The sequence below is a fragment of the Schistocerca nitens genome, chromosome 3 (genome assembly GCF_023898315.1).
Source record: "Schistocerca nitens isolate TAMUIC-IGC-003100 chromosome 3, iqSchNite1.1, whole genome shotgun sequence".
NCBI lineage: Eukaryota > Metazoa > Arthropoda > Insecta > Orthoptera > Acrididae > Schistocerca > Schistocerca nitens.
In genome coordinates this window covers 313736207-313755907 of record NC_064616.1, presented here as the reverse complement: position 1 = coordinate 313755907, position 19701 = coordinate 313736207, and the positions used below count along the sequence as shown (strand labels likewise).

General features: G+C 36.1%; 1 protein-coding gene across 2 annotated transcripts in view; it reads left to right on the top strand.

Annotated features, from left to right (window-relative positions):
• LOC126249581 (uncharacterized) overlaps positions 1-19701 on the top strand; it is a 147251-nt gene that overhangs the window by 107785 nt on the left and 19765 nt on the right. For both annotated transcript variants that reach the window (XM_049951247.1, XM_049951246.1), the window contains 4 exons: positions 4561-4689; positions 8663-8791; positions 12708-12836; positions 16753-16881. In XM_049951247.1, the coding sequence (XP_049807204.1) occupies positions 4561-4689; positions 8663-8791; positions 12708-12836; positions 16753-16881 (516 nt within the window). The remainder of the gene's footprint in view (positions 1-4560; positions 4690-8662; positions 8792-12707; positions 12837-16752; positions 16882-19701) is intronic.

The window sequence follows — 19701 nt, the reverse complement described above, 5'->3', positions numbered from 1 at the left end:
TTTACAGCTAATAACTTTCTCTTTTGTGTAACGTAAAAATAAATATAGGAAACATAAAACCAGTAAAGGCAAGAGACAAGCATGACATATATTTCTTCAGTCCTTAGGTCCCAGCATTTTTTCCTCTCTAATGTAGCTAAGGCTTTACACACTGTCCTTTACTTTCTGTGAAAGAATCTATAAGCCAGACTGTTTTGGCATAAATGGCCTTTCTATCTACCTCATTTACATAAATAACACAACAGAATGTATTTCTCGAAGTACCAGTATCTAATGTCTATAACGCTTGTTACAGGAAAAAAGTTTTATTTTAGGAAAATTGAATCACATTTCAATTACATGCTCCAGCTTCTCAAGCATGAGATCGAAAAGTAGTGGTACAGAATTTTTATATAAATATGGAATCATCATAATCTTCCATATAATTTGTGTAATATCCCCGTTTCTTCTCCTTCCTCAATCTAACAAACAATCTTGTCATCACTAATTCTGTAACATTCCCTGACTAACTTCGCTAACCCTGCCAGAATCTCCAGTTCAGGTAATTGACAAAAATAACTTTCGTAGATGTTGTTTTGCAAATGTCAAACATATTTTACTAATTTTTATAACATATTGGATCCCTAAAGTGAATAGTAACAAATCAGACTATATATTGTACATTTACAACTTATTTCTACAATTAAAAGTATGAATTACATGGTTTTGTGCATTGAATACCACAAGATTGAATAAAAGCAGTTTTGCAGTAGGTAAGCTGTCACAGACTTAAATTTTTTCTTCAAGATGAGGTTTTATTTGTCTTGGATATTTGTGACTTAGTTTTTTCTCTTGCATGGTATAAACCTTTTTTTGGGAAAAAATTGTGTTGCAATGGTTAATATGTATATTACTGTGCTATCTGGTACTGTAATCATGGTCAATTATGTTTTGCATAAAAGTGTTTTCTTTTCTCATTACACTTTTTTGACTTGAAATACTACTTTAAATATATAAATGCAGGAAATGGATAAAATTTTTATATCTTCAAAGTTAGTTTTGCATGATTTTCTGCTGCTTGCTTGTTTAATTATTCCTATAATTGGCTTCTGTTTCCTGAAAACTGTCTTGGTTTGATTCACATTCACCAGAAAATGATACTGCAGTTCACCGATGAATGTAAATGAGCAAAGTATATAGCCCAAACTATTTCTGCACTGGTGTTATTGCAAAACAATCTTACTACATAGCTAATTTTTGCTAGTTTTGCATCTAGGGATATGAATCAAAGGAAATTTAGTTTCAGTTACAGCATCAACGTTTTGGTTATCCTGACATATTATTTGTTGTGCTGCATAAAAGAAATATAAGTGAAATAAGTAACTAGACTAATATTGAATGTTTACATGTTTCAATTATATTTGCTGAAAATACTCTGACAGCACATTGTGTATTACTGACTTTCCAATAACTGTATGCTAAAAACCAGCATTATTACACATGGATGTATGTAGCTTCAAAACGTCTTTGATTTATGTGTTAACAAAAGTTTCCATTTTTGAAAATTAATTAATGATGGTGGGGTATTCTGAAAAACTTCAAATTAACTACATATTAACTTTCATGTGAGAAACATTTTTACATATCATCAGTTTGATGAAAGTACCTCAAAACCTAATTACCAAATTGCCTTGTGGGGTGTGTTTACTTGTTAAAAGTGAAACTGGGCACAAGAAAAGTATTGCATCATTTTTCACCCTCAGCATACCTGCCAAGTTTCATCAAGATCATTTCGTGGCACTTGAGAATGTTCCCTTGTTAGTTAACATGTATTTATGTCTGTTCCTTATATAACAGGCCACAGGCCTGCACAGATGCCTTTCTGCAATGATGAAGGCCTATAACAGAAACTGCAAGTTGACCGAAAGTCTGCAAAACTAGCTCTTAATTTCCAATGGAATGTGTGTACTGACATGCAACTTCTGTATTTACAGATGAATCTGGCTTCTGTTGCACATTGCAGTGTATAAACAATCTTTGAAAACAACTGGGAACAGTATAAACAATCTTTGAAAACAACTGGGAACACTAAGTTTTAAAGTGTTGTTTCACATAAAAGAGACAATAATGAAGGTCAGCTCTGGCCTTCATTTGTACTTAGAAACATTGCACCCTTTCGATACATGGAACCTTTTATTGATTGTCCAAATGGATTGAGTTGTAAAATCTTCTAAAGAATTAAAAACTATTTTTCTTAAGCCGTAAACAGTTCTTAAACTTGGTTTAATATTATGATACTGTGATTAAAATACACTGACAGAAAAAAAAATCACAACACGAAGAAGGGGTTGTGCAGTTTGGTTGCAGGAACTCAACTAGCCTCTATCTAAGCAGCACATGGTCATCACTGCTACCTCAACACTTACCTCCAATGAACTCTCGCTTGACACCACTTAAGTCAGAAATAGTGGTGGTTTGAAGTCAGTGGAATGCAGGCTACAGGGCATCTGGCTCACAGCTGTCCTTGAAGTAACTGATTTGTAACAGTTCGTTGTGTCACTGTTGTGCCAACTGGTGCTCAGAGTGCAGTTGCAGCACAATATGCCAGGACCTTCTGCTGAACACAAAGGTGTTTCCTCCTGCCAGTGCCAAGTGTCTGTCCAGAGCCTGGTCTTCTTGCGACTATACATTCTTGTGACCATGATTACCAGCAATAATCTACAGTGGTTACATTCCTGACAAATCTTGCTCAGAAGGAATATCCAGCTTCTCACAGACCTATTACATGCCCTTACTCAAACTCAATGTGGTGTTTACAATGGCATTTCTGTTGCCTTAAATGCATTCTTGACTAACATCAACTCACTACATTCAATCTCAAAGGCACCTAACACTCTTGACCATTACAGCATGTGTTTAAAGCAAACCTGCATCATCATAGTGACACTGCTAGTGCTATTTTTATGCAGTTCCCATGAAATTTAAACAGACATCATCTTTCAGGTGTCGAAACTTGCCTACCAACTTTTGTTTATGTCACACAATTCTTTCTCTGTATTTTGAATTTTTTCTATCAGTGTACATTATATTATGAAAGTGTGAAAACTCAAATGCTGGGCAAGGTAGCATGCTGATACAGTAATATAGTGCAGTATTCAGGTTTTTTGAACAACTGAATCATTTTCTATGCATTTTTCTGATATGATAAAATGTTGCAGCAGCAAGGTTACCATACATATATTTGTTAACACAGTTGGAAATACTTTGTTGGAACTCTGCTCCTTAGACACACTTTAAGCCCAGCTGACACCTAAATGGAACTGACATCACATAAAAGGTAAAAATCTTTTTAAAACCATTTTCTATCTTTCCAGAATATCAGATCCTCTTCAAAGCAGATACATTTATCCAGCTAACTTTCTACAGATCTGAAGATTAGATACAATAGATGGAGATATCCTTAGTAGCCTTTTACTGTTACCACAGAGTCACCAAATAATCTGTAATGGACTATTCGTGCTTCTTAAAAGTCTATAAGCTTCCACATGATTATAGATCAAGGAAACACACAAGGGCAACAGCTTACTCATTCTTCAGCACACTTTCAAATTTGTTGTGGATCAAGGGAAAAACCAAAGAGCACCACAATGTGTAATAGATGACTCAGAAAACAACTTACAGAAAGTAGTGGTAATAACATGAAAATCTTATTGGTTAACCCTCACCTGGACATGCTCTCTTCAAAATAGTGTCATCTGAAAACTATTCTGGGGCTCAATACACTAATTTGTGCCATTTTGTGGATTCAATTGACAGTATTAAATCTGAGAAAAGCATCACAATTAATGTTGATCAGTGAGAAAAGGATGTTTGTGGCAATTAGGCTTTACTTGTGATGACATTGCCGTCCACAAAATGCAAAAAGATTTACCAAAGTCTGGCTAGCCTTGAAGAAGCCCAGAACAACACATACAAACGCACAACATACACACACACACACACACACACACACACACACATACACACACACACACACACACACACACACACACATAATTAGAAAGCCATGTCTTTTCATAGTACCATTGTCTATTAATGTACAAAGAGTGACAATTTGCAGTGCAGACATTTCACCATGTTATCTAGGGCTATTCAGTGGTTCTGAGCATTCATAACAGAGGAAACCAAGTGAATAGGTCTCCTGTAGGAGAAGCAGCAATTGTATTGGCTGCTTCCTCCTTCTGTGAAACACCGTGTAAAAAACAAAGAGGAAGAGTGTAAGTTGTTTTACTATCCTCTCCATAATAATGCTAGTATTGCCAATTGTGTTTTGAAATTTGTAAGTGTTTGTCATTGCATGAGAGAAGCACTGACATACTTTGATGATTTCTGTTGTTTATTGAAGATTTAGGCTAAGAGTTGCCATTAACCTGAACTCGTATTATCCCTCCTACACAAAATACCATCTTTTGTATTTGACATATGTAGAAACAGGTATCAAAGTACCTTTATATTTTTAACTGGTGTAGAATATAAATGAATCTGTTGCCCAGATTGTCTCATGCTTATTCATGGTTCTAGGTTTTCAGAACAGAGGATAATGGGAGTGTCTGCATCAGCTATGGCTGAAACAGTATCTGCGTCCACCTTTAATGACACAATGCCAGGCAGGGCATCAACTGAATATACTGAGAAGCAAACAGAAGGAGAGTAAGTGTATCCTCATTAATGTCTAAATATAAACACATATTGAGTTACTTTTTCTGATGTATTGGTGTTTTCAAGTTAACTACAGGTGAACAGGTATACAGTCATTATGTTCACTTACCTAATTTTAGTGATGTAAATAGTTATCTGAGCTAATATAAGTATTTAAGATGTTTATTGACTTCAGTACATGTTTCTTGAAGGAACTGGTATGGAAGGTGTACCATCTACTGTAGCTCTACCAGTATTAACCTGATTCTCATAGTCTCTCCTCAGTAGCACCCCTTTTGATCAGCACAAAGCAGAAAAGTATAAATGAGTGCAAGATGGTACTTACTCAAATATGTACACAACACCCTTGTTTACATTGAACTAACACACTCATTTGTTCTTCACTAAGTTTGGTATTAGAAACAGTGACCAATTTGTCAATTACAGAAATTTGCTATCTTATAGAACCACATCTGCTCTACAATTATGTTAGTGACGTTATATTGCAGCACAAAGAACATTTCACATTTACACATGCCAAAACTCGCACTTAGCATTATTCTGTAGTAATTCACTAGAAAAAGGTTACACTTTGATGGTTCTTTTAAGCAAGTCTATAATGGGAAGCACCATGTGCAACTGTGACTAGTTTTGATGTAAATAACATTCTTCACTCTTGCTTATCACAGCACAGGTTGAGTAAAATGTTAATTAATTTAGGTTACAGAAATCATTCAAAAGCTATTAATTGTTAAAGTTCTTGAGTTCTTACTTGTGAGCTATCTAACTGCAAACTGGAAATTTTGAGTGAAGTTTGACTACTTATAGAAAGGCATAACAACAAACTGTTACTCTGAAAACCATACAATGTTTTACAGTTTAGCTAGGATTACTTTCACTGTTTTTGATTACAACAAGAACTAATGTGATTTTGTATTAACTAAGTGAAACACTTTTTTAACCTTGTTTCACAAACTTCAGTATTACTGTATGACCTAGGTTTCAGGTTATAAACCTATTTTCCTGAAACCTATGTCATACAGTAAGAATTAAGTTTTTGAAGCAAGACTAAAAGAGTCTTTCATTTAGTTAATATGATATACAGTATTTACCAAGAAACCACAGATGAATCAATTAAAAGAATGAGATTTTGCCTGATAGAAAATATTGCTTGATATAAATGTAGAAAAATACATGTACACTATTCTCCTTATGCAATTTGAATCCCCTTCTATCTATGTCTGAATGCCATATTGAAATTTGGGATAAATTACAAGAAATTATTAATCATTTAATTAATTATTTTTGTGTATAATTATCTATGAGTGGCCGTGCTGCAGTGGTAACATCAGTTCCAGTCAGATCACTGAAGTGAAATGCTGTTAGCGTTGGTTAACACTTGAACTGGTGACCATCTGTTGGCGAGTGGGGTGCACTCAGCCATTTTGAGGTCAATTTAGGAGATACTTTGTTGAGAAGCAGCATTTTTGGTAATGAAAACTGACAGTGGCCAGGAGAGCAGGGTGCTGACCACATGCTCTTTCATATCTGCATTCAGTGATGCCTGTGGGCTGAGGATGACAAGCCAGTGTAGAAGGAAAACTATTTAGTGTAGAAGTATCCAGTTTTATAAGTATGATGTTCAGGCTCTGTGCTGCAGGATTTGCATTGTTAGTAGTGCTAGTGTAATGACTTGTTGTTAGGTGTTGGTACTGGTATGGTGAAGCAGGATTGAAACACAAGCATCAGTTTGCATTACAGTAGCAGTCAGGCAACATGAGCTTGGACTAGGTGAGCAAGGCTTCACTCATAAAGCTGTTTTATCAAAATAAGCAGCATATTCTTCATGAATATTGACACATTAAAGGAATATGGTCAGGTGCTCTTTCTTGAAGAACGTTATTAGGAAGGTTGTATTAGCTGGTGTTTTGGAAATTGCTCCTGGGAGAGGCTGATGGACAATTGTGGTCCAGATTGTTGAAGAAGTTACTGTTATGTGGCTGAGAATTGTGGATGCAATGTGCAATCTTCAATCAGTTCACAAGCTGTGTCACAATAGTTGAATATTTCATGGTTCACCGTTTGAAAAGTAATATGAACAATTATGAATTGGTATCCCTAATACAGTTCCAGGCTGTATTGGTAGCAAATAGTCATAGTATTGAGCAAGGTTTGTAACCTGGAACATAAAAATGGTATGTAATTAACAGATGTTACTCTCTAATGTGGAAATTAAATGTCTCTCTTTCAATGGTTTACAAATTATTCATCTTCCACAAATCCTTACAAATGTTTCCACTAAGTTTCATTGTTGTACGGCCACTAGTTTTTCGTGGCGGATATCTCAACTAGGGAAAGTTTAATTATAAGCACCGTGTATATGACTATACTTATCTTCATGTCTGTAATCTGTAACTGTCCATGGCAAACTCAGATGTTATACAATACAATAAATGCAGTATAATACAACAGAACAAAGGTCAAAGCAGTGTTTCTCCTGAAATGTATGCAACAGGAAATTCACAAATAATGCTGCTGTTAAGGCTTCTAGCAGAACAGTAATTATTGTGGGTGAAGTGTGTTTGCTTGCATTAACCCCTCAATACATTGCTGCACCATACTTTACATCTATGCCAGTGCCACTGTGAGCCCCTGCCACTACCAGACTGCTTCATTGCACTTTCACCATTGCTAGACAGTCATTCACCAAATGCTCAGCTATTCACCCAGGCACATTTGTTACACCAACTGTGCCACTTGATGTGTAGAGCCTTAGCATGTTTTTTTTCTGTCATTATCTCTTTTGAGAATATTAAAATATTTAGACTCTGTGCCTGTCTTGTACATTAAAATTTTATAAAATGTTGACAAAATCATATTATTCCTTACACCTAACCATTTCATCTTGTGAAAGAATTAACATGTGCTACCTCCATATCGTCTCACTTAATCAGATACTGGCCCACTCTTCCTCTCCTTTAAGTTTGCTCACTATTTTTAGTTGTAACCATTATTATCAACACAGTGTTACCAATGGTAGCTCATTCTGTGGATAACAAATTTTCCTGAATTGAGGTAATGCTAGTTTGTTATTAACCAGCTGTCTGCACAATCTCAATGATGGTGCGTACTGTGTCATTGTGTCCCACAATTTGGCTTTGATGGGGTTTGTAGTTATACTGCATCTTTCCCATGTTGTGCTTATCTTTCATGGCAATGGCCGGATGACTTCCTGATTGCATGACATACCAGCTGTTACATTTGCTGTGGCAATAGCTGTGTCCTCTCTCCAGCATACCTGTGGTTTTTAGTTCTGTGGCCCATGATTGACAAGAGCCAGCATGTTTGTAAATACTCAGAGATCCTTGGGCAGACTGTGAAATTTCAATCAGGACTGAAACAAAGCATGCACATGGGGTATTAGATTCACACATGGAACAGGTGGTTTCAATTTTTGCCTCTCCATCACTATGTAGGTTTTCCATAATTTCTATTGATCATGCAACAAAAATATTTGGTTGAGTCTTTTGATGAGACCACATCCAGCCTCTCCATCCTTGTCATTCATCCACCATAAGCTAGAGTCCTGTACCTAGTGATTTCACTCTCAACTAAACATCAGACACTAACTTCTACTGTAGGAGAAGCAGCAATTGTATTGGCTGCTTCCTCCTTCTTTGAAACACCGTGTAAAAAACAAAGAGGAAGAGTGTAAGTTGTTTTACTATCCTCTCCATAATAATGTTAGTATTGCCAATTGTGTTTTGAAATTTGTAAGTGTTTGTCATAAATTTCTGTTGTTTATTAAAGATGAGGCTAAGAGTTGCCATTAACCTGAACTCGTATTATCCCTCCTACACAAAATACCATTTTTTGTATTTGACATATGTAGAAACAGGTATCAAAGTATCTTTATATTTTTAACTGGTGTAGAATATAAATGAATCTGTTGCCCAGATTGTCTCATGCTTATTCATGGTTCTAGGTTTTCAGAACAGAGGATAATGGGAGTGTCTGCATCAGCTATGGCTGAAACAGTATCTGCGTCCACCTTTAATGACACAATGCCAGGCAGGGCACCAACTGAATATACTGAGAAGCAAACAGATGGAGAGTAAGTTTATCCTCATTAATGTCTAAATATAAACACATATTGAGTTACTTTTTCGGATGTATTGGTGTTTTCAAGTTAACTACAGGTGAACAGGTATACAGTCATTATGTTCACTTTCCTAATTTTAGTGATGTAAATAGTTATCTGAGGTAATATAAGTATTTAAGATGTTTATTGACTTCAGTACATGTTTCTTGAAGGAACTGGTATGGAAGGTGTACCATCTGCTATAGCTCTACCAGTATTGACCTGGTTCTCATAGTCTCTCCTCAGTAGCACCCCTTTTGATCGGCACAAAACTGAAAAGTATAAATGAGTGCAAGATGGTACTTACTCAAATATGTACACAACACCCTTGTTTACATTGAACTAACACACTCATTTGTTCTTCACTAAGTTTGGTATTAGAAACAGTGACCAATTTGTCAATTACAGAAATTTGCTAGCTTATTGAACCACATCTGCTCTACAATTATGTTAGTGACGTTATATTGCAGCACAAAGAACATTTCACATTTACACATGCCAAAACTCGCACTTAGCATTATTCTGTAGTAATTCACTAGAAAAAGGTTACACTTTGATGGTTCTTTTAAGCAAGTCTATAATGGGAAGCACCATGCGCAACTGTGACTAGTTGTGATGTAAATAACACTCTTCACTCTTGTTTATCACAGCACAGGTTGAGTGAAATGTTAATTAATTTAGATTACAGAAATCATTCAAAAGTTATTAATTGTTAAAGTTCTTGAGTTCTTACTTGTGAGCTATCTAACTGCAAACTGGAAATTTTGAGTGAAGTTTGACTACTTATAGAAAGGCATAACAACAAACTGTTACTCTGAAAACCATACAATGTTTTACAGTTTAGCTAGGATTACTTTCACTGTTTTTGATTACAACAAGAACTAATGTGATTTTGTATTAACTAAGTGAAACACTTTTTTAACCTTGTTTCACAAACTTCAGTATTACTGTATGACCTAGGTTTCAGGTTATAAACCTATTTTCCTGAAACCTATGTCATACAGTAAGAATTAAGTTTTTGAAGCAAGACTAAAAGAGTCTTTCATTTAGTTAATATGATATACAGTATTTACCAAGAAACCACAGATGAATCAATTGAAAGAATGAGATTTTGCTTGATAGAAAATATTGCTTGATAGAAATGTAGAAAAATACATGTACACTATTCTCCTTATGCAATTTGAATCCCTTTCTATCTATGTCTGAATGCCATATTGAAATTTGGGATAAATTACAAGAAATTATCAATCATTTAATTAATTATTTTTGTGTATAATTATCTATGAGTGGCCGTGCTGCAGTGGTAACATCAGTTCCAACTGTTGGCAAGTGGGGTGCACTCAGCCATTTTGAGGTCAATTGAGGAGATACTTTGTTGAGAAGCAGCATTTTTGGTCATGAAAACTGGCAGTGGCCAGGAGAGCAGGGTGCTGACCACATGCTCTTTCATATCTGCATTCAGTGATGCCTGTGGGCTGAGGATGACAAGCCAGTGTAGAAGGAAAACTATTTAGTGTAGAAGTATCCAGTTTTATAAGTATGATGTTCAGGCTCTGTGCTGCAGGATTTGCATTGTTAGTAGTGCTAGTGTAATGACTTGTTGTTAGGTGTTGGTACTGGTATGGTGAAGCAGGATTGAAACACAAGCATCAGTTTGCATTACAGTAGCAGTCAGGCAACATGAGCTTGGACTAGGTGAGCAAAGCTTCACTCATAAAGCTGTTTTATCAAAATAAGCAGCATATTCTTCATGAATATTGACACATTAAAGGAATATGGTCAGGTGGTCTTTCTTGAAGAACGTTATTAGGAAGGTTGTATTAGCTGGTGTTTTGGAAATTGCTCCTGGGAGAGGCTGATGGACAATTGTGGTCCAGATTGTTGAAGAAGTTACTGTTATGTGGCTGAGAATTGTGGATGCAATGTGCAATCTTCAATCAGTTCACAAGCTGTGTCACAATAGCTGAATATTTCATGGTTCACCGTTTGAAAAGTAATATGAACAATTATGAATTGGTATCCCTAATACAGTTCCAGGCTGTATTGGTAGCAAATAGTCATAGTATTGAGCAAGGTTTGTAACCTGGAACATAAAAATGGTATGTAATTAACAGATGTTACTCTCTAATGTGGAAATTAAATGTCTCTCTTTCAATGGTTTACAAATTATTCATCTTCCACAAATCCTTACAAATGTTTCCACTAAGTTTCATTGTTGTACGGCCACTAGTTTTTCGTGGCGGATATCTCAACTAGGGAAAGTTTAATTATAAGCACCGTGTATATGACTATACTTATCTTCATGTCTGTAATCTGTAACTGTCCATGGCAAACTCAGATGTTATACAATACAATAAATGCAGTATAATACAACAGAACAAAGGTCAAAGCAGTGTTTCTCCTGAAATGTATGCAACAGGAAATTCACAAATAATGCTGCTGTTAAGGCTTCTAGCAGAACAGTAATTATTGTGGGTGAAGTGTGTTTGCTTGCATTAACCCCTCAATACATTGCTGCACCATACTTTACATCTATGCCAGTGCCACTGTGAGCCCCTGCCACTACCAGACTGCTTCATTGCACTTTCACCATTGCTAGACAGTCATTCACCAAATGCTCAGCTATTCACCCAGGCACATTTGTTACACCAACTGTGCCACTTGATGTGTAGAGCCTTAGCATGTTTTTTTTCTGTCATTATCTCTTTTGAGAATATTAAAATATTTAGACTCTGTGCCTGTCTTGTACATTAAAATTTTATAAAATGTTGACAAAATCATATTATTCCTTACACCTAACCATTTCATCTTGTGAAAGAATTAACATGTGCTACCTCCATATCGTCTCACTTAATCAGATACTGGCCCACTCTTCCTCTCCTTTAAGTTTGCTCACTATTTTTAGTTGTAACCATTATTATCAACACAGTGTTACCAATGGTAGCTCATTCTGTGGATAACAAATTTTCCTGAATTGAGGTAATCCTAGTTTGTTATTAACCAGCTGTCTGCACAATCTCAGTGATGGTGCGTACTGTGTCATTGTGTCCCACAATTTGGCTTTGATGGGGTTTGTAGTTATACTGCATCTTTCCCATGTTGTGCTTATCTTTCATGGCAATGGCCGGATGACTTCCTGATTGCATGACATACCAGCTGTTACATTTGCTGTGGCAATAGCTGTGTCCTCTCTCCAGCATACCTGTGGTTTTTAGTTCTGTGGCCCATGATTGACAAGAGCCAGCATGTTTGTAAATACTCAGAGATCCTTGGGCAGACTGTGAAATTTCAATCAGGACTGAAACAAAGCATGCACATGGGGTATTAGATTCACACATGGAACAGGTGGTTTCAATTTTTGCCTCTCCATCACTATGTAGGTTTTCCATAATTTCTATTGATCATGCAACAAAAATATTTGGTTGAGTCTTTTGATGAGACCACATCCAGCCTCTCCATCCTTGTCATTCATCCACCATAAGCTAGAGTCCTGTACCTAGTGATTTCACTCTCAACTAAACATCAGACACTAACTTCTACTGTAGGAGAAGCAGCAATTGTATTGGCTGCTTCCTCCTTCTTTGAAACACCGTGTAAAAAACAAAGAGGAAGAGTGTAAGTTGTTTTACTATCCTCTCCATAATAATGTTAGTATTGCCAATTGTGTTTTGAAATTTGTAAGTGTTTGTCATAAATTTCTGTTGTTTATTAAAGATGAGGCTAAGAGTTGCCATTAACCTGAACTCGTATTATCCCTCCTACACAAAATACCATTTTTTGTATTTGACATATGTAGAAACAGGTATCAAAGTATCTTTATATTTTTAACTGGTGTAGAATATAAATGAATCTGTTGCCCAGATTGTCTCATGCTTATTCATGGTTCTAGGTTTTCAGAACAGAGGATAATGGGAGTGTCTGCATCAGCTATGGCTGAAACAGTATCTGCGTCCACCTTTAATGACACAATGCCAGGCAGGGCACCAACTGAATATACTGAGAAGCAAACAGATGGAGAGTAAGTTTATCCTCATTAATGTCTAAATATAAACACATATTGAGTTACTTTTTCTGATGTATTGGTGTTTTCAAGTTAACTACAGGTGAACAGGTATACAGTCATTATGTTCACTTTCCTAATTTTAGTGATGTAAATAGTTATCTGAGGTAATATAAGTATTTAAGATGTTTATTGACTTCAGTACATGTTTCTTGAAGGAACTGGTATGGAAGGTGTACCATCTACTATAGCTCTACCAGTATTGACCTGGTTCTCATAGTCTCTCCTCAGTAGCACCCCTTTTGATCGGCACAAAACTGAAAAGTATAAATGAGTGCAAGATGGTACTTACTCAAATATGTACACAACACCCTTGTTTACATTGAACTAACACACTCATTTGTTCTTCACTAAGTTTGGTATTAGAAACAGTGACCAATTTGTCAATTACAGAAATTTGCTAGCTTATTGAACCACATCTGCTCTACAATTATGTTAGTGACGTTATATTGCAGCACAAAGAACATTTCACATTTACACATGCCAAAACTCGCACTTAGCATTATTCTGTAGTAATTCACTAGAAAAAGGTTACACTTTGATGGTTCTTTTAAGCAAGTCTATAATGGGAAGCACCATGCGCAACTGTGACTAGTTGTGATGTAAATAACATTCTTCACTCTTGTTTATCACAGCACAGGTTGAGTGAAATGTTAATTAATTTAGATTACAGAAATCATTCAAAAGTTATTAATTGTTAAAGTTCTTGAGTTCTTACTTGTGAGCTATCTAACTGCAAACTGGAAATTTTGAGTGAAGTTTGACTACTTATAGAAAGGCATAACAACAAACTGTTACTCTGAAAACCATACAATGTTTTACAGTTTAGCTAGGATTACTTTCACTGTTTTTGATTACAACAAGAACTAATGTGATTTTGTATTAACTAAGTGAAACACTTTTTTAACCTTGTTTCACAAACTTCAGTATTACTGTATGACCTAGGTTTCAGGTTATAAACCTATTTTCCTGAAACCTATGTCATACAGTAAGAATTAAGTTTTTGAAGCAAGACTAAAAGAGTCTTTCATTTAGTTAATATGATATACAGTATTTACCAAGAAACCACAGATGAATCAATTGAAAGAATGAGATTTTGCTTGATAGAAAATATTGCTTGATAGAAATGTAGAAAAATACATGTACACTATTCTCCTTATGCAATTTGAATCCCTTTCTATCTATGTCTGAATGCCATATTGAAATTTGGGATAAATTACAAGGAATTATCAATCATTTAATTAATTATTTTTGTGTATAATTATCTATGAGTGGCCGTGCTGCAGTGGTAACATCAGTTCCAACTGTTGGCAAGTGGGGTGCACTCAGCCATTTTGAGGTCAATTGAGGAGATACTTTGTTGAGAAGCAGCATTTTTGGTCATGAAAACTGGCAGTGGCCAGGAGAGCAGGGTGCTGACCACATGCTCTTTCATATCTGCATTCAGTGATGCCTGTGGGCTGAGGATGACAAGCCAGTGTAGAAGGAAAACTATTTAGTGTAGAAGTATCCAGTTTTATAAGTATGATGTTCAGGCTCTGTGCTGCAGGATTTGCATTGTTAGTAGTGCTAGTGTAATGACTTGTTGTTAGGTGTTGGTACTGGTATGGTGAAGCAGGATTGAAACACAAGCATCAGTTTGCATTACAGTAGCAGTCAGGCAACATGAGCTTGGACTAGGTGAGCAAAGCTTCACTCATAAAGCTGTTTTATCAAAATAAGCAGCATATTCTTCATGAATATTGACACATTAAAGGAATATGGTCAGGTGGTCTTTCTTGAAGAACGTTATTAGGAAGGTTGTATTAGCTGGTGTTTTGGAAATTGCTCCTGGGAGAGGCTGATGGACAATTGTGGTCCAGATTGTTGAAGAAGTTACTGTTATGTGGCTGAGAATTGTGGATGCAATGTGCAATCTTCAATCAGTTCACAAGCTGTGTCACAATAGCTGAATATTTCATGGTTCACCGTTTGAAAAGTAATATGAACAATTATGAATTGGTATCCCTAATACAGTTCCAGGCTGTATTGGTAGCAAATAGTCATAGTATTGAGCAAGGTTTGTAACCTGGAACATAAAAATGGTATGTAATTAACAGATGTTACTCTCTAATGTGGAAATTAAATGTCTCTCTTTCAATGGTTTACAAATTATTCATCTTCCACAAATCCTTACAAATGTTTCCACTAAGTTTCATTGTTGTACGGCCACTAGTTTTTCGTGGCGGATATCTCAACTAGGGAAAGTTTAATTATAAGCACCGTGTATATGACTATACTTATCTTCATGTCTGTAATCTGTAACTGTCCATGGCAAACTCAGATGTTATACAATACAATAAATGCAGTATAATACAACAGAACAAAGGTCAAAGCAGTGTTTCTCCTGAAATGTATGCAACAGGAAATTCACAAATAATGCTGCTGTTAAGGCTTCTAGCAGAACAGTAATTATTGTGGGTGAAGTGTGTTTGCTTGCATTAACCCCTCAATACATTGCTGCACCATACTTTACATCTATGCCAGTGCCACTGTGAGCCCCTGCCACTACCAGACTGCTTCATTGCACTTTCACCATTGCTAGACAGTCATTCACCAAATGCTCAGCTATTCACCCAGGCACATTTGTTACACCAACTGTGCCACTTGATGTGTAGAGCCTTAGCATGTTTTTTTTCTGTCATTATCTCTTTTGAGAATATTAAAATATTTAGACTCTGTGCCTGTCTTGTACATTAAAATTTTATAAAATGTTGACAAAATCATATTATTCCTTACACCTAACCATTTCATCTTGTGAAAGAATTAACATGTGCTACCTCCATATCGTCTCACTTAATCAGATACTGGCCCACTCTTCCTCTCCTTTAAGTTTGCTCACTATTTTTAGTTGTAACCATTATTATCAACACAGTGTTACCAATGGTAGCTCATTCTGTGGATAACAAATTTTCCTGAATTGAGGTAATGCTAGTTTGTTATTAACCAGCTGTCTGCACAATCTCAGTGATGGTGCGTACTGTGTCATTGTGTCCCACAATTTGGCTTTGATGGGGTTTGTAGTTATACTGCATCTTTCCCATGTTGTGCTTATCTTTCATGGCAATGGCCGGATGACTTCCTGATTGCATGACATACCAGCTGTTACATTTGCTGTGGCAATAGCTGTGTCCTCTCTCCAGCATACCTGTGGTTTTTAGTTCTGTGGCCCATGATTGACAAGAGCCAGCATGTTTGTAAATACTCAGAGATCCTTGGGCAGACTGTGAAATTTCAATCAGGACTGAAACAAAGCATGCACATGGGGTATTAGATTCACACATGGAACAGGTGGTTTCAATTTTTGCCTCTCCATCACTATGTAGGTTTTCCATAATTTCTATTGATCATGCAACAAAAATATTTGGTTGAGTCTTTTGATGAGACCACATCCAGCCTCTCCATCCTTGTCATTCATCCACCATAAGCTAGAGTCCTGTACCTAGTGATTTCACTCTCAACTAAACATCAGACACTAACTTCTACTGTAGGAGAAGCAGCAATTGTATTGGCTGCTTCCTCCTTCTTTGAAACACCGTGTAAAAAACAAAGAGGAAGAGTGTAAGTTGTTTTACTATCCTCTCCATAATAATGTTAGTATTGCCAATTGTGTTTTGAAATTTGTAAGTGTTTGTCATAAATTTCTGTTGTTTATTAAAGATGAGGCTAAGAGTTGCCATTAACCTGAACTCGTATTATCCCTCCTACACAAAATACCATTTTTTGTATTTGACATATGTAGAAACAGGTATCAAAGTATCTTTATATTTTTAACTGGTGTAGAATATAAATGAATCTGTTGCCCAGATTGTCTCATGCTTATTCATGGTTCTAGGTTTTCAGAACAGAGGATAATGGGAGTGTCTGCATCAGCTATGGCTGAAACAGTATCTGCGTCCACCTTTAATGACACAATGCCAGGCAGGGCACCAACTGAATATACTGAGAAGCAAACAGATGGAGAGTAAGTTTATCCTCATTAATGTCTAAATATAAACACATATTGAGTTACTTTTTCTGATGTATTGGTGTTTTCAAGTTAACTACAGGTGAACAGGTATACAGTCATTATGTTCACTTTCCTAATTTTAGTGATGTAAATAGTTATCTGAGGTAATATAAGTATTTAAGATGTTTATTGACTTCAGTACATGTTTCTTGAAGGAACTGGTATGGAAGGTGTACCATCTACTATAGCTCTACCAGTATTGACCTGGTTCTCATAGTCTCTCCTCAGTAGCACCCCTTTTGATCGGCACAAAACTGAAAAGTATAAATGAGTGCAAGATGGTACTTACTCAAATATGTACACAACACCCTTGTTTACATTGAACTAACACACTCATTTGTTCTTCACTAAGTTTGGTATTAGAAACAGTGACCAATTTGTCAATTACAGAAATTTGCTAGCTTATTGAACCACATCTGCTCTACAATTATGTTAGTGACGTTATATTGCAGCACAAAGAACATTTCACATTTACACATGCCAAAACTCGCACTTAGCATTATTCTGTAGTAATTCACTAGAAAAAGGTTACACTTTGATGGTTCTTTTAAGCAAGTCTATAATGGGAAGCACCATGCGCAACTGTGACTAGTTGTGATGTAAATAACATTCTTCACTCTTGTTTATCACAGCACAGGTTGAGTGAAATGTTAATTAATTTAGGTTACAGAAATCATTCAAAAGTTATTAATTGTTAAAGTTCTTGAGTTCTTACTTGTGAGCTATCTAACTGCAAACTGGAAATTTTGAGTGAAGTTTGACTACTTATAGAAAGGCATAACAACAAACTGTTACTCTGAAAACCATACAATGTTTTACAGTTTAGCTAGGATTACTTTCACTGTTTTTGATTACAACAAGAACTAATGTGATTTTGTATTAACTAAGTGAAACACTTTTTTAACCTTGTTTCACAAACTTCAGTATTACTGTATGACCTAGGTTTCAGGTTATAAACCTATTTTCCTGAAACCTATGTCATACAGTAAGAATTAAGTTTTTGAAGCAAGACTAAAAGAGTCTTTCATTTAGTTAATATGATATACAGTATTTACCAAGAAACCACAGATGAATCAATTGAAAGAATGAGATTTTGCCTGATAGAAAATATTGCTTGATATAAATGTAGAAAAATACATGTACACTATTCTCCTTATGCAATTTGAATCCCCTTCTATCTATGTCTGAATGCCATATTGAAATTTAGGATAAATTACAAGAAATTATTAATCATTTAATTAATTATTTTTGTGTATAATTATCTATGAGTGGCCGTGCTGCAGTGGTAACATCAGTTCCAGTCAGATCACTGAAGTGAAATGCTGTTAGCGTTGGTTAACACTTGAACTGGTGACCATCTGTTGGCAAGTGGGGTGCACTCAGCCATTTTGAGGTCAATTGAGGAGATACTTTGTTGAGAAGCAGCATTTTTGGTCATGAAAACTGGCAGTGGCCAGGAGAGCAGGGTGCTGACCACATGCTCTTTCATATCTGCATTCAGTGATGCCTGTGGGCTGAGGATGACAAGCCAGTGTAGAAGGAAAACTATTTAGTGTAGAAGTATCCAGTTTTATAAGTATGATATTCAGGCTCTGTGCTGCAGGATTTGCATTGTTAGTAGTGCTAGTGTAATGACTTGTTGTTAGGTGTTGGTACAGGTATGGTGAAGCAGGATTGAAACACAAGCATCAGTTTGCATTACAGTAGCAGTCAGGCAACATGAGCTTGGACTAGGTGAGCAAAGCTTCACTCATAAAGCTGTTTTATCAAAATAAGCAGCATATTCTTCATGAATATTGACACATTAAAGGAATATGGTCAGGTCGTCTTTCTTGAAGAACGTTATTAGGAAGGTTGTATTAACTGGTGTTTTGGAAATTGCTCCTGGGAGAGGCTGATGGACAATTGTGGTCCAGATTGTTGAAGAAGTAACTGTTACATGGCTGAGAATTGTGGATGTAATGTGCAATCTTCAATCACTTCACAAGCTGTGTCACAATAGCTGAACATTTCATGGTCCACCGTTTGAAAAGTAATATGAACAATTATGAATTGGTATCCCTAATACAGTTCCAGGCTGTATTGGTAGCAAATAGTCATAATATTGAGCAACGTTTGTAACCTGGAACATAAAAATGGTATGTAATTAACAGATGTTACTCTCTAATGTGGAAATTAAATGTCTCTCTTTCAATGGTTTACAAATTATTCATCTTCCACAAATCCTTACAAATGTTTCCACTAAGTTTCATTGTTGTACGGCCACTAGTTTTTCGTGGCGGATATCTCAACTAGGGAAAGTTTAATTATAAGCACCGTGTATATGACTATACTTATCTTCATGTCTGTAATCTGCAACTGTCCATGGCAAACTCAGATGTTATACTATACAATAAATGCAGTATAATATAACAGAACAAAGGTCAAAGCAGTGTTTCTCCTGAAATGTATGCAACAGGAAATTCACAAATAATGCTGCTGTTAAGGCTTCTAGCAGAACAGTAATTACTGTAGGTGAAGTGTGTTTGCTTGCATTAACCCCTCAATACATTGCTGCACCATACTTTACATCTATGCCAGTGCCACTGTGAGCCCCTGCCACTACCAGACTGCTTCACTGCACTTTCACCATTGCTAGACAGTCATTCACCAAATGCTAAGCTATTCACCCAGGCACATTTGTTACACCAACTGTGCCACTTGATGTGTAGAGCCTTAGCATGTTTTTTTTCTGTCATTGTCTCTTTTGAGAATGTTAAAATATTTAGTCTCTGT